Source organism: Myxocyprinus asiaticus, chromosome 6 (genome assembly GCF_019703515.2).
Source record: "Myxocyprinus asiaticus isolate MX2 ecotype Aquarium Trade chromosome 6, UBuf_Myxa_2, whole genome shotgun sequence".
NCBI lineage: Eukaryota > Metazoa > Chordata > Actinopteri > Cypriniformes > Catostomidae > Myxocyprinus > Myxocyprinus asiaticus.
The window spans coordinates 9,306,497-9,329,701 of NC_059349.1; the positions used below are offsets into that span (position 1 = coordinate 9,306,497).

The 23,205-nt window shown below is 38.0% G+C and overlaps 1 protein-coding gene across 1 annotated transcript; it reads right to left on the reverse strand.

Moving 5' to 3' along the window:
- Positions 1 to 261: 261 nt before the first annotated feature.
- c8a (complement component 8, alpha polypeptide) lies at positions 262 to 21,801 on the reverse strand. The gene is made up of 11 exons (XM_051699533.1): positions 21,656 to 21,801; positions 21,469 to 21,580; positions 20,928 to 21,072; positions 19,290 to 19,437; positions 13,953 to 14,142; positions 12,261 to 12,443; positions 9,958 to 10,198; positions 4,465 to 4,584; positions 4,218 to 4,375; positions 3,279 to 3,504; positions 262 to 486 (listed from the first exon to the last, which is right to left on the reverse strand). Exons 1-11 carry the CDS (start codon positions 21,748 to 21,750, stop codon positions 338 to 340), a joined length of 1,767 nt encoding a protein of 588 aa, XP_051555493.1. The 5' UTR covers positions 21,751 to 21,801; the 3' UTR covers positions 262 to 337.
- Positions 21,802 to 23,205: the final 1,404 nt, after the last annotated feature.

The following is a 23,205-nucleotide window of genomic DNA, read 5'->3' on the forward strand; positions in this document are numbered from 1 at the left end:
GGTCAGTGAGTGAATTTATTTGACGATTCAAAGCTCTTTGAACAAATTTAATAGATTATATATGCCTAATTTTGTGTGAATTGGACAAATGGCCTAGGAGGAGTTAAAAAAAGGGTTTTCAGAAAATTTAAAGATATACTGAGATATATTGATTCTAGTCCTCATGGTTCCACACAAAAACATTCCTCACAGGTAACATTTCGCCCCAAAACAACTTTTTGTTGTTGTTGTGAAAAATAAACATCAATGGCAAAATCAATATTTAAGGCAGACAGAACTTGTATTATCTTCATGTAAAGTAAGACAAGACACTTGTCAACATGAGACTAGCAGAGTTTTAACAATTCCTGTTCTGAACACTGCTTCCTTGACAAGGAAAACCACCATCTTTTGGTGGGGGGTTGTTGCATTGTCGTGTTCTTGTCTTTTTTCCAGACACACAGGGGGACCAGGAGCTCCAGCAGCTCCAGACTCCATGTGTAGGACCTATCAGAGGGAAAAACTTTAGAGTTAAAACTCTGATAAGCTCTGTGGGGCAATTCACTAAGAATGTATTGCACACACTGATAGCACTGATAGCACTGTTTATTTACATGCCTTTACTAAAAAAATGTAGCCAGGGACTAGAATTCTTTCTACAGAATATAGCTGAAAACGGCAACAAAGACCGTTTCAATTGTTCCGGAGGGAAAAATTTACATAAATGTTTGTTAAAATGCGTTAATTTTTTGTGAGATAAGTTGTTTATTTTGAGCTAGTTTTCCATACCAAGTCATGTTTTTCTCTTGCAAGGTATGGCAACACTGGAACTGGTATATCACCCATCCTTAGTGTGGTGTCATTTTTAAAAGAACATTATTAACCATTTTTAAATTTACACTGGTGGCCAAAAGTTTGGAATAATGTACAGATTCTGTTTCGGAAGGAAATGGGTACTTTAATTCATCAAAGTGGCATTCAACTGATCACAAAGTATAGTCAGGACATTACTGATGTAAAAAACAGCATCATCACTATTTGAAGAAAAAAAAAATCATTTTTGATCAAATCTAGACAGGCCCCATTTCCAACAGCCATCACTCCAACAGCTTATCCTTGAGTAATCATGCTAAATTGCTAATTTGGTACTAGAAAATCACTTGCCATTATATCAAACACAGTTGAAAGCTATTTGGTTCGTTAAATAAATCTTAACTACTTTGTGTTTGTTTTTGAGTTGCCACAGTATGCAATAGACTGGCATGTCTTAAGGTCAATATTAGGTCAAAAATGGCAAAAAAGAAACAGCTTTCTCTAGAAACTCGTCAGTCAATCATTGTTTTGAGGAATGAAGGCTATACAATGCTTGAAATTGTCAAAAAACTGAAGATTTCATACAAAGGTATACACTACAGTCTTCAAAGACAAAGGATAACTGGCTCTACCAAGAACAGAAAGAGATGTGGAAGGCCAGATGTACAACTAAATAAGAGGATAAGTACATCAGAGTCTCTAGTTTGAGAAATAGACACCTCACATGTCCTCAGCTGACAGCTTCATTTAATTCTACCCGCTAAACACCAGTTTCATGTACAACAGTAAAGAGAAGACTCAGGGGTGCAGGCCTTATGGGAAGAATTGCAAAGAAAAAGCCACTTTTGAAACAGAAAAACAAAAAGGAAAGGTTAGAGTGGGCAAAGAAACACAGACATTGGACAACAGATAATCAGAAAAGGGTGTTATGGATCTTAACCCCATTGAGATTTTGTGGGATCAGCTAGAGATTAAGGTGCGTGAGAATTGCCCGACAAGACAGCCACATCTATGGCAAGTGCTACAGGAAGTGTGGGGTGAAATGTCATCTGAGTATCTGGACAAACTGACAGCTAGAATGCCAAGGATCTGCAAAGCTGTCATTGCTGCACGTGGAGGATTGTTTGATGAGAACTCTTTGAAGTAGTTTAAGAAGTTCTGAACATTTTTTTCAAATTTTAATAGTAATTTTTCATGTTATTAATGTCCTGACTTTACATTGTGATCAGTTGAATGCCACTTTGGTGAATAAAAGTGAAAAAGAGCTAAATCTTACATTATTCCAAACTTTTGGCCACCAGTGTATATACCAGCTTATATAGTGCCTGTCCAAGTTGGACTAGTGAGTGGTATGTGAATAAGATACATTGATTCTTAAGCCCCGTTCACACCGCCAGTGTCATTGAGCAACAAAGCAACAGGATCCCATTCATTTTCAATGAGAACAGAGCGAATTTCTGTGACACAGGCTGCTGTGACCATTGGAGACAGAGATCGCTGTGGCAAATGACAAGACAAAGTTGAGAAAATGTAAACTTTATGCAAATTACGGGTGACATTCGGGAGCGACTACCAATGAGAGTGAAGACAGTGGAGCTCACGTCACCCATCTCCAGGCAGTGAGTGTATGAGTTACTAGAGTCAAGTGCATGCAAGATGGAGAAGTTAAAAGTTTCTGTGAAAGACATTTGTCTGTAACCACATACATGGATATAGCCTAATAAAAATGATGCATTGAAAACCGTTTGATTTACACATGAATGGATCGTTCATCTTGTTCATGGTATGATGAATTGAGCACTGCTGCAGGTTATATAAAAATATTCTCCCCTGAAAAATGTTAATTTTAAGAAGCAAGAGAACAGTGATTATAACGGCAGTATAATCACCAGCGACACAGAGCGACACCAAGCGACAAAGGGTGCTTCTCAGTCGGAATGTTGCAGCCTTGTTATGCTGGATATCTTGGCTGCCACGTCATGAAGCACCGTCGAAGGCTGTCTCAATTGTGAGGACCTTTAGAAGGCAGCCTCATTTCGCAGCCTTCGTTCACCATATTTTGTGGGATGCATCAAGAGCATCCTTCGCAGCCTTCGATCACACACAATCCCTTGCACATATCGCAATTTATCAATAAAAATAGAAAAACGAAAATGAATATTTCTGCATGCTATTGCATGAATGTGCACTATTCTGGTTTCTTCCTCCATATCTACAAAAACTTGTGGAGGATCAGCACCATTTCCACATCTGTAATCTTCGATGCCTCTTGTTCTCTCTTCAAAGCTTTCATGGCGTGAGCACGGAGGAGGAAACCTTTATGACGTAGACATGCACACTTACTAGACCATCTCATTCTAACGCTGAAGGCTGCAGCCTTCCGATTGAGAAGCACACAATGTCGTTTGCAGTGTTATACAAAGGAATTATATGGGGCTTTAGACCACATACATTTATGAAGAGTTCTATTTGGTCAAGAACATCACCTTGTCTCTTAGTCTCCTCACAGGCATCACCAACGTAACCACTTTTACAAATACAACTGCAAGCTGTCCTGGAGAGCACAGGAACTCCGTTATTCATGCAGGGGGCACAGTGACATGGGTTGAAGTTCTGTATATACTCCTCCCATGCCATCTTCAGGTGGGGCAGTTTTAAACGTAGCTGCTCGGCTGCCGTGCTTAAACGCACCAACTCATATATTGGTAGAATCTAGAGTAGAAACAGAGACCATTAATTACTAATAAGGACCATTAAAACCTTTCCAATAAGAAGAACACATAGACCTCATCAAATTCAAACTGGACATTTGTTTCTTTAAATCCATATCTGTTAGCTTTGAGGCAATGTATATTTTAGTGTACTCCTAAAAGTGGACACAATACACTAAGCAGATATAAGCATTTCAAATGTACGTTTTTTTTTTCTTCCAAGAAAATTGACTAAAAATATTGTCGAGTCCAAAATGTTGCGTGTCCAAATTTTTGTCAAAAACATGTTCTCTATATGAGAATTCCTCCTAATACAAATTGAAAATGGGTCAACCTCAATTTAATTTCATGAGCACTCAGTTCTGAACACAACTGTGTCCAGGAAAATTACATCCTAACAACGTTGATTAATTGATGGCACCAGGAATCAAGGTCCCAAGCCCTTCACTAGCGTCTATCCTGAGCTGTGACGTTAAAGGCAGCAGACAACAAAATTTCCATGCTTTTAAGAGCCCTTTAATACGGCTCTTTTCCCTGAGTGCAGGAAAGAAGACTACAATTTCATGGGGTCTTTAAATAAATATGATTCATATTGAATTTGGACGATACTCTCATTCAGTTACAGCACTGCTTCAGTGTTGATAATGATCCTACCAATGGTACAATACGTATGACATAAAGTATGAAACAAGTGTATTAATAATGTAAATGCACCTCAAAATCAATTAGTGCAGGGTTATATTTAAGACTCTTTCCCCAGTTCTTGTAACTTCTGGCATCCCTGATAGCCAAGTTTGCACTGCTGGTGCCTGTGTATCCACCCTTCACAAAGCCAAAGACATCCTCAATAGCACTTTTGGATTCATCACCGACTGTTTAAAAAAAAAATAGTTTAGTTTAGTTAAATGATGTGTAAAATCCAAACTCCTAATAAAAATGTGTCAGGCTCCAAGTTACATACTTTGATCCAATGTCCCATATTTTTTGCATCCTTTTATGGAACCTTTAGCGCTGACATAATCATTGAATCCCACGCTCAAAGACCCTCCAAGGCACATTCCCATCTGTTGTCCATGCATTTCTAACATTGAAAAGAATGTGTTAAAAGTACACTCACTTTTAATTTTTCTAACTGGAATTTGCCAAAAAAAAAAAAAAAAATCACATAAAATAAACATTAATATTAAAATATAGCCAAAAACAGCAATCATCCAGGTCCAGGCAGATTGGAAAAGTGCTGAAAATTACCACACTGCAATACTGTTTGGTAACATATTTTATTGATTGTTCAATAAAAGTAAAAATTATAAAAAAATAAATTAAAAAAAATCATTAAATGTAATTTATTACAAAAATCTGTTGTGAATGTGTGACTCTAACTGCATTTAACTGCATTTAAGAAACATCCGAGCTGGCTTTGATGTAATGATTAGAAGTTATTGAAATATATAAGGACATGCAGTAACTTATATAGCAATTAATTTACACATATTTGTAAATAAAATCATACTATTTCAGTCTGACAGACAAAATAAGTGACAAGTGTAATTTTGAGGATTTTCATCTAAAACGCTTTTCTTTTGTTTTTCTTTTTTCTTTTTTCCTTTTTTTTTTTTTAAATATCATGAATTTTTGAGTCAAGAATATCAAGAAGTTTTCTCAGGGTTACACCACATGACCCAATCATAAAAATGTAAAAATATTGATATTTAATGATTAAATGACGAAAATATTATTTTTAAAACTTAAATAGTAACTGTTTTTTTTTTTTTTTTTTTTTACATCATGTAACAAAAAAAAAACAGACACTATTTGTGCTGCTTATTTTTTTAAGAATAATAATAAAAGTATATTCTGCACTACTCATGCCAATATTTCTTTTTTCAAAGATTTCAGCTTTCAGTGATAATTTTTTTTTATTATTTCTTTTATTTTATTACACCACATGATATTTTTTACTTTAAGCCCCAGATAAAATATCAAAACAACTTTGAATTCAGTAATTCAAAACATGCTCATCATAGTAGAGGTGTATTCAAGTGATTGTCTTTTGCGAATTGCATTTGTAATGCATTTAAGAATAAATTAATATATCTGGACTACAAAAAAAAAAAGGGGAAAAAAAGAGTGTCTTATCCTTGACTCCAACATGGCGGGTCTATGGGGCTGGGAGGGGTCATTTGCCTACTAGATTTTCCCTGTGTTAAAAATGATAGCTTTTAAATACATGTTAAATAGCTAGAATTGGCAAAAAAGAAAAAAGAAAATGTGTCATTAATTATAGGGAAGCACCAATATGAAAGTTTTTGGCCAATACCGATTTGAACAAATAACTATTGGCCGATGCCGGTACAGATATTTTGCCACTTTCCTTATTTTTTCATCAGATTTTGTTCAGGAATTGTAGAGGTACAAAAGCTTTTGTTCAAACAGTAAGCAATTTCCATTGAACATGGATTTGATCTTTTGAACACTTGACAAGCCAAAATTTTAAAGAGAGCCACAATGAAAGATAAATATAAGATAAAAAGATAAAAAGATATTGAAAAATAACTAAATACAGTATCATAGAATGATGCTTGATGTAAAAAAAAATATATATTTTATACTTCTAAAATATTTTTGCACTCCTGTTTTTGCAGTTCAAAACAACAGAACTCACATTTTACATGTTTGTACTGTATATAATAGAACATCACAAATTCATATTATGCATACAAATTATGTTGAGCAATTCCAAGGAAACCACATTAATTAAAAATAAAAAGTTACCAAAAGAACAAAATGGCCTTTAAATTATATATTTGTGTAATGGATAATAGAAAATGCCATCCAGACCATTAGAGGGCGCCACTTGTTTACACAATGCTAATTGAAATGCTAACTGAAGAGCTGATTGCAGTCTATTTACAAATGTAGCCTTTCAAGCTTTTGTAAGACCTTGCATGAACTTATTGTGATTTCAAACTTAATCAATCGTGCAGCCTTAATGGATACCATACCAATGTCTCAGAAGTCAAAGTTTACTGTTTTGGATGGTTTTACCTCAACATGTATAGGTAAGTGCTGCTTTCACAAGTGTCACATAATGACGGTATTTGCTCATTAATACAAGAACGAGAAAGAATAAAAATGAAATATTATATTTTCTTTGGAGTGCCAACCCTTCACATTCTGTGCCCATCATTATTTCTGGACTGTGCATTTGAATTCAAAGAGTTTTTACAAAGTGTGATGATAATTAATTATAAATGAGCCATCAGTTTTTCATATCGGCGTTTTCATGCTTAAACCGATTTTCAGATGGTTTTAATTTGGTAATTAAATTCAGCGACTGTTACATTATTGCATCCTTAATTAATTATTATTTTTGTTATCAAGGCCCAGTTCTATGGGGGTGCTTGAGGTTTTTGCAGAAAGCACAGTTCTAAAAGATTTTATTACATTTAAGAGATTAAGAGAAAGCGGTTTAACACACCTAAGTTTCTCCCGGAGAACGCGGCATAATGTGGTCATGTAAATGCATAAGCAGTGTTCTTACAGGTTGTTGTAGAGTGCGCATGTGTGTGGAACAGATCGGAGAACAAACATCATAGGATGGAGCCCAACAACAAGTCAACACAGCAGAAAGAATTCAACATTTCTGGGAGTACAGTGGGAAAAGCACATACACTATAAACTATACCCATTTATACACACAATTGTAAAATATCGATGGTCCCTCACGTTCACGTATATGCTCTGGTTTAGAGAATTTCCGGAGTATTACATGAGAGGGAAACCCCACTTTTGCAGCACAGTTCCACAGCATATCGCAATGGAAAGTTAAGGAAACAAACACACCAACAACTCTGGAATATCTGGAAATAATGCGAAGCAACGGATAATAAAATAGTGAAGTCTTCCTCGGAAACCACGTTTGTTATTTACACAAGGGTTGCGGGAAATTACATTGCTGTGGAGAAAGCTGTTTACTGACCGAGCCGAATGTACAACCCCAATTCCGAAAAAGTTGGGACAGTATGAAAAATGCTAATAAAAACAAAAAGGAGTGATTTGTAAATTATATTCACCCTTTGCTATATTGAAAGCACCACGACTACACATAATATGATGTTATATCTTGTGAATTTTTATTGTTTGTTTTTTTAAATATACAGTAGTTTCAAATCAGATGATTGTGTTGGGCCTCGTGCTCAGATAGGAGACAAAGGCAGGCCTACACAAAGTCATAAATCCTGACTGGGGCCTGTAGAAACACTCAAAGCCTGATAACGCAAAAAGAGCGCCAAAATCAAACAAAGGGAGTCCAAACAGACTACAGATCCCATCAAGCCTTGCTCACTTTACACCTAGGTGTGAAATTCTGAAGGATCGAGCTGTCAACTCCTATTGGATGAAATGCATGACAGAACGGATCCCTCAACCATGATGTTATCGAGAGTATAAAACCCCAGAGATTCCTCCTAAGCCTTGCTTCCAGTGACAGTATGCGCTGCGTCTAGTTGCAGCCCTGCTGCTCCCAGGTGTAGCCTCGTTGCCCAAGGAAGTAATGTACGTACCTGAACTTTGGCCATAAAATCTCCATCTCTCTGGACGAGCCAAAATTCTCCGGTTCCACCGAGCACGCTAACGGATCTGAAGGAGACCGCCAAGCAATTCGCGTCTCACCCTTTTGCCTGCAGAAGTGAAGACGATTTCTTTTCCTTCATCAACCGAGTCAACTTCACTGATACCTCCGCCAACCCGCCGAGAATCAGCCGCCACACCGCCTGCCGACAGAGCGAGGAAATGGCCTCCAGTCATCACCTGAGCTTCGAGGAACCGAGTCGGAGTCAAACGACGGACGAACACATTCTACCCCTGTCCTCACGTGACTCAAGTAAGAGGTTTACGTCTGGGCAGAGATAGATTATTATAGTGTGTTATTCTTGTGTATCAAGGTTATTGCTTGTACAGTTTACAGACCGCCGAGTTTATCCATTATAGAACCAACGGCCACGGCAGACGGATTACGAGCTGTTCACCGTGTCGCTGAGTGATAAAACTAACGGTTGCCATCTCTCCCACAATCGGTAAACTGGCTTTGGCTGTTCTCTCTCTCTCGTACTAATCGCACACACACACGACCCCTCACAAACATACCCGAACACACATTTGGCTAACAGATAACTTGGCAATAAAGCCCAGATTTGTCCCTAAGATATCATACCAGCAGAGACACACGTTAAATGGGCAGACACATTAACCAGTCTCTCCACCCACATTCGCGGCCACATTCTCTGGACGAAAACCTCGCGCGAGGTTCCACACTCTCTACGAGAGCCACGTCTGACATTTTGTGCACTCCTCTCCTTACACACCCATTCACACACAAACCTACCCTCCTCTCATGTATTATAGGTTTATCTGTTACCATATCTAATCATGTTACTGTTTAGTTTGAAGTTGGAAGACGGAAGTGTATCGACTGTATTGTATTGATTATTAATTGATATTACTGCATCAATAAAATTGTTATATTTCAAAGAGAAGTGTTTTGGTATTGTTCTGCATGCACCTGTGCCAAGGGCTGGCAGGGGATGTCAGTGCTCAGATTCAAGCCTTCAAATGTCGATGTTCTCTGGACGTCGACTTTCCTAAGAGAACAATCCAATATTGAGACTGCTATACTGTCTGGTTATTAGTCCCTGATTCCAGGGTGGTGCCCTGGCAATATTAATCCTTATTAATATTCTATTGATTTAGATAATTGATAGTTATCTTTGATGATTGTTGATTTGAAAGATTAATAAGCTAATGTTGATTCTAATCAATGTTCTATTTATTTTAATCATTAGTAATTATCTTTGATAATTATTAATCATTGCTAATTACCAAACTTGCTCCTGAACTAAGCCCCAACAATTGCAAAACGCACCCAAAAATTTGAGATGTGCAATTTAAGACTAATAACAATTTGACTAGATGAAATTACAAGGCGATGTGAAACAGGAGATGTTAAACAGGTGAGGCAATTGTGTCATAGTACCGTATACTGTATAAGGAGCCTCCAAAAACAGCCTAGTCCTTCAAGAGCAAGGATAGTTCAAGACTTGTCAATTTGCTAACAAATGCTTCAGAAAATAATCCAGCACTTTGAGAACAATGTTCCCCAAAAACAATTTGAAGGATTTTGGGCATTTCTCCCTCTACGGTGAACAATATAGTTAAAAGATTCAAGGAATCTGGTCAAATCTCGGTCAAGACGAAAACCACTTCTGAAGGCAGAAAAGGCAGAAAAATAAGAAAATCAAAACAATACAACAGGACTGTAGCAGCTTTGTTGATTGGACCCCTAAATAAAGCTAGCACATGTATTTAACTTTTATTTATTTATTTTTTTCATGACACCTTTTTATTATCAGCAGCTCATCTTGTCCACTGTACATTTAGGACTGAAAAGTTTACTCACCATTTCTTTTCATAACATTCTTGTTCACGACTGCAACATAATCCAGTTGCCCTCCCATCGTTCCCTCCGTCACATAGTGTGTGCCATATTCATTGAAGAAATGGGAATATGCACCGAAGTCATACTCATCAGGTAGATCAGTGAGAGCCCAGAGCACGTCCTCGTCCAGCATCAGATCTTTACTCCTCATCTTAAACTGAGCTGTTTTTACTGTTGACAACAGCCTGACAAAACCCATCTCCTAAAAATGCAAAGGACATTCAACAATTCTGAAAAGCTGGAAACAGTATCCATGTAGGATACTACATGTATTCACTTATACTGAAGCTGCTTTCGAACTACACAGTTTTACCATTAATTACAAAAATTACCATTACTATTACTTAAAAGATGCACATAGAGTCACTAAACATAACTGCAAACATAATACCTGTTTTCAAACAAGTTGTCTGAAGGATTACTGGCCAATGGGGCTGTAAGAAATTTCTAAATTTACCTTTGTGTTCAGCAAAAGAAAAAAGTCATACACATCTGGGACGACATGAGGGTGAGTAAATTATTAGATCATTTTCATTTTTGGGTGAGCTATACCTTTAAATTAAAAATCAATTTTTCATCAGGGAGATGATTTTAAAAATGTCTAAAAAATCTTGATTTTTAACAGAATTAATTTTTTCCCACCCCTAGAAGGCAAATGTGGGGTATGCAGCATATGCAACACATTTAGGAGCCAGAGAAAGGGGGGCACCCAATCAACCTCAAAGGGGAGCGCTCGGACGACAAAACATTCAAGGGGGACTAAATCTTTCTGTCTTAGAGGGTGGTTCATGGCCAGAATATGCTGTAATATGGACCAGACTTTTTGCCAGTTAGTTAGCAAAACTAAAGAAAAGTAGGCTGTATTCCCTTAGTAAGATCAGGTCTTTCAACATTTGCAGAAGGCTGCTAGAGATATATGTATATGCTTTTTGTCTTTCCCACACATCAATATGCACCCAGTTGTTTCATGTACACTATACTGCCAAAAGTATTCGCTCATCTGCCTTTAGACGCATATGAACTTAAGTGACATCCCATTCTTAATCCATAGGGTTTAATATGATGTTGGCCCACCCTTTGCAGCTATAACAGCTTCAACTCTTCTGGGAAGGCTTTCCACAATGTTTAGGAGTGCGTTTATGGGAATTTTTGACCATTCTTCCAGAAGCGCATTTGTGAGGTCAGACACTGATGTTGGACGAGAATGCCTGGCTCGCAGTCTTCGCTCTAATTCATCCCAAAGGTGCTCTGTCGGGTTGAGGTCAGGACTCTGTGCAGGCCAGTCAAGTTCTTCCACACCAAACTCACTCATCCATGTCTTTATGGACCTTGCTTTGTGCACTGGTGCGCAGTCATGTTGGAACAGGAAGAGGCCATCCCCAAACTTTTCCCACAAAGTTGGGAGCATGGAATTGTCCAAAATCTCTTGGTATGCTGAAGCATTCAGAGTTCCTTTCACTGGAACTAAGGGGCCAAGCCCAGCTCCTGAAAAACAACCCCAAACCATAATCCCCCCTCCACCAAACTTCACAGTTGGCACAATGCAGTCAGACAAGTACCGTTCTCCTGGCAACCGCCAAACCCAGACTCGTCCATCAGATTGCCAGATGGAGAAGCGTGATTCGTCACTCCAGAGAACACGTCTCCACTGCTCAAGAGTCCAGTGGCGGCGTGCTTTACACCACTGCATCCGACGCTTTGCATTGCACTTGGTGATGTATGGCTTGGATGCAGCTGCTCGGCCATGGAAACCCATTCCATGAAGCTCTCTACGCACTGTTCTTGAGCTAATCTGAAGGCCACATGAACTTTGGAGGTCTGTAGCGATTGACTCTGCAGAAAGTTGGCGACCTCTGCGCACTATGCACCTCAGCATCCGCTGACCCCGCTCTGTCATTTTAAGTGGCCTACCACTTCATGGCTGAGTTGCTGTCATTCCCAATCGCTTCCACTTTGTTATAATACCACTGACAGTTGACTGTGGAATATTTAGTAGCGAGAAAATTTCATGACTGGACTTGTTGCACAGGTGGCATCCTATCACAGTACCACGCTGGAATTCACTGAGCTCCTGAAAGCGGCCCATTCTTTCACAAATGTTTGTAGAAGCAGTCTGCATGCCTAGGTGCTTCATTTTATACACCTGTGGCCATGGAAGTGATTGGAACACCTGAATTCAATTATTTGGATGGGTGAGCGAATACTTTTGGCAATATAGTGTATGTACAGTCATTAAATGTATAAGCCATAATGTATTTCTTTACCTCACTATTGTATTGTGATATGTTTGTTAGAAACTTGTTTTCAAAACTGGCTTCCCAACCAACTTCCACTATAGCGACTCCAAACGTTGTTCCAAAGTTAAAGGATCTTTCTGTCTGTTTTGCCTTGAGAAAGCTGACAACGTCCTCATAATAATCGGATGCCTCCTCAGTAGTTGCTTGTGCCTAGCAGGAACAGAACCACAGTAAATCTGGTGAAAATCAAAATATTTGATCATATTTAGAGATTAAACAATTGATACTAGTTGTTTGGGGGTCATTCTCAGCAAACTGCTATTTGGGTGCTACAGTATACACTGTTGAGCCAAAACATTATGACCACCTGCCTAATATACTGATGGTCCTCCGCGTTCCGCCAAAACAGCACGACCTGCCGAGGCATGGACTCTACAAGACCCCTGAAGGTGGTATCTGGTGGTATGGTATCTGGCATCAAGACATAGCAACAGATCCTTCTATTCCTGTAAGTTGCGAGGTGGAGCCGCCATGGATCAGACTTGCTGGTCCAGCACATACCACAGATGCTCAATCGGATTGAGATGTGGGGAATTTGGAGGCCAGGGCAACACCTTGACCTCTTCATCATGTTCCTCAAACCATTCCCATACAATGTGTGCAGTGTGGCAGGGGCCATTATCCTTCTGAAAGAGGCCACTGCCATCAAGGAATATCATTGCCATGAAGGGGTGTACCTGGTCTGCAATGATGTTGGCACATGTCAAATTGACATTGAACATTTCCCAGAGCATAACACTCCCTCCACCAGCTTGTCATCTTCCCACAGTGCATCCTGGTGCCATCACTTCCCCAGATATATGGTGCACACGTACACAGCCATCCACTTGATGTAAAAGAAAATGGGACTCATCGGACCAGGTTACCTTTTTCCACTGCTCCATGGTCCAGTTCCGATGCTCACGTGCCCATTGTAGCCGCTTTCAATGGTGGACAGGGGTCATCATGGGCACTCTGACCAGTCTGCGGCTATGCAGCCCCATATGCAGCAGGGTGCGATGCACTGTGTGTTGTGACACATTCCTGCCGTAAAACCATCATTAAAACATTTTGTGACTTGTGCCACAGTAGACTTTCTGTCGGTTCAGACCAGACGGGATAGCCTTTGTTGCCCTTGCACATCGATGAGCCTTGGGCGCCCAACACCTGTCACTGATTTGTGGTTTGTCCCTCTTTGGACCACTGTCAGTAGGTACTCACCACTGCTGACCAGGGGCACCTCACAGGCCTTGCCGTTTCAGAGATGCTTTGACCCATTCATCTGGCCATAACAATTTGGCCCTTGTCAAAGTCGCTCAGGTCTTTACTCCTGCCCATTTCTCCTGCATTCAACACGTTGACTACGAGAACTGATTGTTCGCTTATCATCTAATCTACCCAGACCTTGACATGTGGCCTTGTTAGGAGATGATCAACGTAATTTGCTTCACCTGTGAGTGGTCATAATGTTTCAGCTCATTGGTGTATGTGTGTCCCCATTACTTATTACTAATACAATTAAAAGGATACTGAACTTATTCACATTATTTGATAATTCATGCTAATTAGTTTCCTAAGAAGACCCTTAGGATGATCAAATATAGACACACGAATGGGAAACATAGCATACAATTATATTTTTTTCTGCAATATAAACGTACCACAGATATGCAAACATACCGTTAAGTGATAGGAGAGGAAGTTGTAAGGTTTCCGGTAATACATTTCCTCATCATCATAACTGAGGTGTTCACAGAAGGGATCATACGTGAGTTTTCGCCACTCTCCATTATAGATGTATTCACAAATACCTCCGGAGTATTTGGGGTCCAGAACATGATTTACAAAAGCACCAGATAAGGCATTATATCTGACGAAAACAAATCCATGCAATTGGATACATGTCAAACTTTTTTTGTATATACGTATATAATTGTTGTATATGCAGTTCTGTTCATGTTTGATGGTGAGTTTTTAAACAGTTTTTCCTTCTAAGCTGGTTGTGAAAAAAATGCACCTGGTCTAGCTCTACATTTTATTGTTGTGACGAGCAGGAGGGTGTGAGGGCGCAGAGTTGCTTAATCAGCGGGAGGGAGATAAGGGAAGAGCCGGGGACGCATCCTCACAGCCCGGCTACGCCCTACTCCTCGTCACAATTGCTCTACTGGAGCAGAGGTGCATATATACATACCCCTGAAGAGACGCTATGCAGACGGGGGATCTGATCTGATGATACTTTCTGAGTGAGTAAACTGATACAATCACATCATATCTACATATCAAATAACAGACCTTTGCTCTGAAAATAACTGGGCCATGCTTCAGACCTCAAAGCTCAAAAGGTCAGAGTTAGCTGACAGATCAATCTTCACTGTCTGTCTGGGTATTTATGAGTACAGTCAGGTTCTCAGCAGTAAATGTTCTCCTGGGTCCCATGAACTTCAGTGATGGCCCTGAGTTTAATCACGTGGAAAATGTTGCAAACGCTTTGTTTTGTTACAATAAATTTAAAGAATGTCTTCTGAAGTCTCACATTTTTCAAAGCTTTTTATTTCTTATCTTGGTTCGGAAGCAAACAGCGGTGCCATCATTCAAAAAGGGAACTGATACGTAGTATAAGTTGCGAATGTTGGATGCACAGATTGACCAGATCAAACCTTTTTTCCCCCTTTGAATAATTTGTATATCTACTTGGTTTTGACATTGGTTTTTTGCCAATTTAGAATATCTTATTTTGACCAGCAATACATCTTAGTTTTGATCAGATTATCACAATCTATGGCCAGTTTTTCAGCCCACCAATAATGTTAGAGCGACCGGTGGTAGAAACGCCCACTAATGACCAAAAGTACAGCAACTAGCAATAAAATTGTTGGCAGTGTGAATGCGGCTTTATACAGTGATTTTGTTGATAAATACTAGCCACATTTTAACGTGCAACGTCGTGACAGAGTGCAACAGTCTGGTGCCGGAAGCAAAAATCCGATAGATTTTTTTCAACAGGGGAATACATTTTTAACGATAACTAATAAACCTTTAAAGACAGACTTATCTTGAGCTCTGAGGTTGTTAACTGATGGTATATGCTTCCGCTGAAGCCATCAGTCCATGTTATTTCAACCTAATTTTTAAAAAAAAAAACTTGTTTATTTGTGGAATTTCTGGTGAAGAACTACATTAACTGTGAATCCTGAAGACAAACGCTCCACCAATCAAAGAATCGTGGCAAACATTAATATGTATTGTTTCTTCACTTATAATAATAATAAAAACAAAAATTCTATTGTTCTTAATTCGATAGCATCATTCATAATGCTTCATTGTAGGGGTAAGACAACAGGGTTCTCTAATGTTTCGTTTCGATGTACAATATGAGATTCACGATTCAATATAATCCTGATTCGATTTATTCGATTCAATGGATTTCGAGCAAAATGCATATCATAATTTCTCATAAGAATTGAATTCTCTAATACATAATATAAATATTCAAAGTTCAAATAGAGTTTTTCAAGTACCTTTTTTCTATAAGAAAATATCACAAACAAAAAACCTTCAAAAATAGTTGGCTACGATGAGGTTGTGTAGGTGCAGGTTGAACAGCTGTATTTGTTTCCATCCCTATAGCTTAGCTCAGGGACTATCTATTTTGTTCAAGGAAAATATATATAGTGTGTGAAAGTGTATTTTTTTTTTTTTTAATTTGTCTCATTATAATCACAATTTAGCTTTTTAAAAATGTAAAAATTCTAAATTTTATAATTTATTATTATGTCTTGTAATTGCAAATGAGCTGTCACTGAAATAATATGTACAATTTACAATATTTATATTGACTTTACATTCATTTGTATTTCAAGCACTAAAGTACTGTCGCTTTAAGAATTTCGGCAGTTCAACGAGCATCTCGCAGATATGTTCCGGCAATTTCTTTCACAGAAATCGCTGTTTCTTTACTGCACCCGTGCTATGTGTACTTAAAATGTATGTTAATTTTTCCTTTTTGACCAACAACTGACTGTACTGAAAGCATATTAAAAGACACATTATTCAGTGAAAGTGGAGTGTGTGGATCTCATCTTTGATGTACACACATTACATGAAAGACATTTTCCATTTGAACTTCAAGCACTTTTAAGGACTTTTCAACATGTAATGTCGATTTTCCTGGTATTCCAGTACTTACATTTCTAAAAGCTAAATTCGAGCACTTTAAACACTTCAAGGACTGCGTGCAAACCCTGTAAATAGTGTAGAAAAAAGCGACAGAGAGATTTTAATGTTTGACGGGTCATTTCATTTATGAACACATGGAGAAAAAGCAGTTTTGCTAATTTCAAAATATAGAATTTTGCAGCGATATGGTTTGTCATTTATTTTGGTTACTTCAATATTTCGAAATTCAATATACTGACTTTAAGTACTGTATACAGTCTTGTACATTTGTATTTTTGTCCGCTTTTCAAATACTAATTTTTGGCTTTAAATTAAAGTTTGTATTATTGTGATTCACCTCGGAGTTGGTTGATTTAGTTCATGGCTTAACTTTTATGAATGATTTTAGAAAATCCATATGAAAAAATGTATGGACTTGGGTGAAAAAGTGGGTGGGCACTGTGGTGCTCCAATCTGGCTCCAAATGGCATACTACCCATACTATTCTTGCTACTTCTGCCATATCTATCTATTGCAGAAATAGAAAGAGTAGTATATAGTATGCAGTTTCGTATTCAACCTCTGTCTTCATCCCGCAAGACTACAAGTAATACTCACAATACGCCTACTACAAGTAGCATCCCCATTGGATCAAAAAGTGATTCCATTGGCTAAAAGTACTTTTCAAATTCTATGCAATCGCTGTATTATTCATGTTGTCTTAACCATGTAAATATGCCAAAGTATAACTTTTAAATTATGTCACATTTCATATTATTAAACCGAAGCTATAAATAGCGAATTGAATCATTTATCATTCTGTTTTCACCAGTTAGCTCACAACTGGTTAGCCAACTAGCTTAGCATACTGCTAAACAATTAGCCTGCTTGCTAGCTACAGAGGGTGCTTCTCATTTCTGAAACTGTGCATCCTCGTTTCCTTTCTTTGCGTCCTTTCCTCACTTCCTAGATCTTCCGTCTTAGGAAATGTGGAAAGGATGCGAAGAAAGGAAACGAGGATGGAGGAATCGAAGCAATATTGATTTGTAAAATGAAATGTCATGCTCGCCCACACATCACTTCAAAGTGCCGTCTCTGCGCAGATACATTACCTCGGAGCGCTTGCTGTTATGTTGCTGAAACATGACTAATTTATATTTTTATAATAAAACCTAATAATTCAAGATGTTTAGTTACAGTTTGTGACAATTATGGTTTATTTAAACCACAAAGGTGAAACATGTATCAAAACTGTTGTGTCAGATGTGAAGGGGGAGAAGTAATACAATCATCAGGTGCTTCAGCCAAAACGTCTTCTGCATAGGATGCACCTTTGCTTCCTCGCTCAAGTGTCCTCGGGAAGCTTCCTCCGTCCTTGATCCTCACCTCCTCAATGTGCATTTAAAGAATTTATACATTCTTCATGATGGCGGACTTTGATCAGTTTCTGGATCATGGGCTTGAGGATGGAGGAGTGAGGAAACGAGGATGCACAATTTAAGAAATGAAAAAGCACCCACAGTGGTACACATTCTTCTTCATTTTCATTGCTTTTCTCTTCTCTGTGGACTATTAGCAATAAAGCGGTGTGATTCTATTCACAATAACTTTTAAGTTGCTGTATATTTAATAATTTTACAAACTTTTCATTTTTAAATCTTTGTGGCTATGGTTAGGTAGGTTAAGGTTAGGGGTAGAGATAGGTGTAGGTGTATGGTTGCTGTGGAAATCCAACAAACAAAGTGTATGAATGTGGCAACCGACCTGCGCAACTTCAGCATATTGCCTGTCAGGGCCGGTGCTGGCCAAATTGATGCCCTACACAGAGCTCCGCTATTGTCCATGTTCTGCGACTGCTACTGGTTCCTTGAATAACGTATAACCTGCAAGGAAAGGCGGTACGATGGTATGATGGTGCCCCCCTAGAGAATTGGTGCACTGCGCAGGCTGGGAAATATGCACATATGCAGCGGCAGTACTCTCGCCAGTTATTTAAAGGGGGCGTAACTTGTAGTGGGTGTGACTTGTAGTAGTCTTGCAGGATGAAGACAGACCCTTCTCCTCTATTGTGTCACAGGTAAATGAGTCATCAGTGTCCCAGTGGATAGTGGATCAATGTGTTCATTACATATACTGATTCATGACACATAGGGAACTAGGGAACGGAATGAGCTCAGTCGATGTGTCATGTTCCCATTAACTTCACACATGTGCCCTAGCAAAGTAAAATCTTGTTCACTCCGCTTGAAGCCAGTCGCTGTAGTGGTCTGTTTGTTCTTGATATAAGATATATGACAAAGTTGAGAAAAGTTTATGGCTGAGTTTGAAATCGCATGCTACACTTGAGAACAATGAACTCTCGAGTGGTATGGAAGTTTGCCATTCCAAATTGCTAGTGTCACTGGAAGTTGCCAGCCATCACTGAAAATGTATGTGATCAGGTCGCTTTGTTGCTGCGGTGTGAACTGAACCTTTTCATAGGTGTAGTTCACATGTAGACATGTTCCACTACCTTTTGACATCCAGAAAGTGTCCAGATACTTTTTGTCTTCATTTTGAACAATGTATAGACCTACATTGTGTTAAACATTTAAAACTTAACAAATGTATTCTTGTGAAATGTTTTACTTAAGTACTCTATGCTTGTCCTTTTTAATAAATGCCCCCTGTTGCACTAATTTGTTATGGAAATAAATTACATTTATAGAGTTTAAAGTGTGCATTAAGTCAAATACTTTTTGTGTTACTGACTGTATATATGCAGTATTGACTAGTGCTCATTATTCCACTATTAAAAGGCAAAATATTTTAAAAGCAATAGCCAAGAAATAAATCATGTGCACATTTCAATGTACATCATACCCTTGAGTGGCTTTCTCAGCTCCTGGTATTATCAGCATGTGAGTACATTTGGTTTCTCTTTTATTTGTCACTTCACAGTCAGTCTCATCATTCTGTGTTAGACAGTCCATCTCATCATTACAACGGAGCTCCTGTCCGATACAACGTCCTGTGAAGAACACATAGCATTTAAAAGATTCATAAGCCAGTGTAATAAATAAAATAATAAATAAAAAAACTGTAAACTAATTGGAATCATTTTAGTTAACCCTTTAAGCTCTAAGGGTGTTTTTAAAGATTTCCTGTTTCAGTGGCATACCCAAAATGAAAGGCTTATAACTAAAAAAAAAAAAACAAAAAAAAAAAAAATAAGGTGGGTCAAGTGTTTGGTATCATTGTAAAGAAAACTTTTCGATTTTTTAATGATATAGTAGATTCTGATACATTTTGAGACTCTCAGCCAAAGAAACTGCTGATAACTTATAAATAACTTTTATTCTTATTTTTCTGATTTGACAGATGTATAATTTGTCAACATTATTAAAATGTTTGGACAGAAGACTATAATGTGACGAATGTAAGCAAAGTGATGTTAGGCTCATGGGTGGGGAGACATGAGTTTAAACACTATATATATTTCAGGGTGTAACTTATTTTTGTGTTGTTCCCAGTCATGTTACCTGTAACTTTCACAAAAATTTGTGTTGATACAACAAAGCAATCAAAAGTTATAGCATTACAAAAATAATTTATCCTAGTGTCCAAAAATGTCTCCAAGTGTCCAAAAGCCTCTCTAAACAAACAAAACATATTAATTGTACATAAGAACTAATTACACATGCAAACACAATGACTAAAGGTATGCACTCTCTCTCTTGAAAGCATGCAGAAATGAGTAACAAGATCTCATTCAGTTCCATTCTGTGTCATTTGAGCTATCATTGAGTCTGTGTCATGTACTTGGCACCATCTCCCTGTGGCCATATGTAATTAGAGTAAATGATCCTCTCTGCCCATATTTGGATGACATCCACCTCTGGTTGCAGCGATCTGAAACCTAACATGATTGCTTTAGCATTCCATGACGCTTGACAACGTACTACATCATTTCTGATCAAGTCATCTGCTCCAGGGAAGCTAATGTGTTTTTAGCCACATTGTGCATTGTGTGGATTATCTAATGATCTATGCATCCGATTAAATTGTGTGTGGGCTTGTTTGAAAGATTATCACCTCCTCTAAGTAATGGTGTGTGCTATTTTATGTTCCATTTAATTTTCGTGAAGTTATAAGCTATAAAATGTGAAACTTTTACAATCTGCCTTCATAAATGCCACAGATATAAATTACACTGAGAAATGTATCATCGTTAAATGTATTGTGGCAGCCCTGTATACAACAACACAAGTACAATAAAAATACAACTACAATAAAAATTAAACATAGTAGAAAAACAGAAAAATACTGACAAATATGTTTGAAAACACTAATGAAAATGCCCATTGGAAAAAAATAAAAACTAAATTATAAAAGGTGAAATATATATATATATATATATATATATATATATATATATATATATATATATATATATATAAAGAAAATAGAAAACCTGGAACAATCAAACATAATGACAGAAATGCAGGCAGAAATATTTACCATTGGGCCCACATGCAAACATGTCCCCACAGTGGTCTTGAGGCTCACACTTGCCCTCTTGTGGACACAGTCTCTCATCCCACTGACTGTGCACACACTGCTGACCCTGAAACTGAGAGGGCCGTTCCAGATACTGGAAGCGAAACTGCAAAACAGCCCCTAAATTACTTACAATAGAGATCATTTTTCAATGCTTAATAGCTTATACTGGTGTCAACAGAGCAATAGAGCATGCCTTCAAATTAACTACTGGACAGTTGAGATCACAGTTTTCTGATAACGTTAAAACAGGACTCAACAATCATGGCCGGACCAGAGCTAGTGTGAGAGTGTTTCAGGCCAGATGATGGAAATCACATTATTTACTGTTCAAATTAAGTGTAAAAAAACTTTTTTTTAAATGAATGTAGTATTAGACATTTGGTGGGCAAAAAAACAACTGCAAATGTAAACAACATCCAATTTTAGGAGTCACATAAGAACCATTTGATTCTATGGTTCTTATGTAACTCCAAAAATGACAGTTTTCAAGAGTTTTTACCGTCCTCTCTCTGCATGAGTTACAAGGTGACCACTGCGACCAACTCTTGAGTTTACAGTCAATAGGATTGGGGGTGTTCACTCCTCTAGTCCGTCTTGAAGATGCATTAGACCTTAAGAGACAAAATATATTGTGCTAACAGGAATGACACGACATGAAAAGACCATGAAAGTAAAGTGTCTCTTACCTGTTGTGTTGTAAATCATCAGTAAATCTGGCAGAAACACTGTGACAAAAGAGAAAAATCCCAAAAATACAAAGAGAAAACATGAATCTGCTCATAACTGAAATGGTTGGTTGGGGGTTTGAGATTGATTTGAGTCTTAGGTCCAGTCAACAAACTGTGTGTCAGGGTTGTAAATGATTGACAGGGTTTGGGAAATTAAAATAAAATACTTTTTTTCAGCACAATGATCATTTTCCCAGAACGCTCCACCTCCAGGCCAATAGACTACTATAAGAACCTTTATCACAGACATCTAGGTTGATAAGACTGTTATTGATTCAAAAGAAAGAAAAAATACCAATTGTTACCACCTATATTAGATTTTTTTTTATTTTCACCTATTGTAATTATTTTGCCATTTGCACTCTTCACCTGGCACTCCAATACACCCTGTATGTGTACTTTATTGTACACTGTATAGTACATTGTGTGTATTTATTCAATAGCTTACCATATAGTGTCCTATTTTATGCAATGCTATATTATGATTGAAACTGCATGTTAACTGTGATTTTTTTTAAGCAACTCACCAAGTCAAATTGTCAAAAGTGTTTGATTTTGATTGTAAAAGGTAATATATTGCACATTTGTAGGCCAGGAAAGCTAATTTGTCATGGGTTCCCACGAATGGGGTTTTAAAATTGCGGTTTTCAGATAAGGTCTGTGTTTAAAGTTACTTGAAGAGACTGTCACGTCTTGTTTTACAGCATAAATTACATACAGTCATAGCTCAATAGGGACTTTTGAAGCAGCTGTGTTTTTTTAACACAAGTTGCAATCAACGATAAAAAAATTTAAAAAAAGACCACAAAATGTTTTACGAAATCTAATTAATATTCATAAGCCACAGCGTTCACTTTCCGACGCTGGGCGAACCAGCGCGAACCTCACGAAACCAAATTAATATTCATGAGGCAAGCCTCGTTAATTCACCAGCTGACTATCACCAAAGTTACTCTAGCAAGTCAGTCCACTGTCGGCCATTTTTGGAACGCTCTCGGGATGTTATTTCCAGTCATGCCCGTGCAGCTTTTATCTACTTGAATAGGGAAACACCGAAATCTCGAAAACGGTTGGTCAAGCTTACGATCAAAGAACATATTTCAAATCAGCCGTAAAATCTGACAAGGCTGGTATCATAAATTATACTACTTTACCTCTAATTACGCTAAAAAAATCGCAATTTTCCCGGCGCGTACACCTAAAGCGCATGCGCGTTCTTGAGACTATTGACAGACTGTATCTGTATCTAAAAGGTGATTGGCTCTTTTACTTGTAAGGCGGGACTTCCTTTCTACATCCGTTGACAGTTGTGTGCTAGAGCGTCTTGATTGGGCGTTCCAATTTCTCCCATTCATTTTAATAGAAGTGACTCATCTCTGCAAAATAATCTCTGCCAGCACTCGCTTGCCAACGTCTGCGATTCAGCCAATCAGGTAGAACAATTTAGGGAAGACACACGACATATTCATGAGTGACTACACTGCCTGAACGCGTTGTGTGAGTTACTC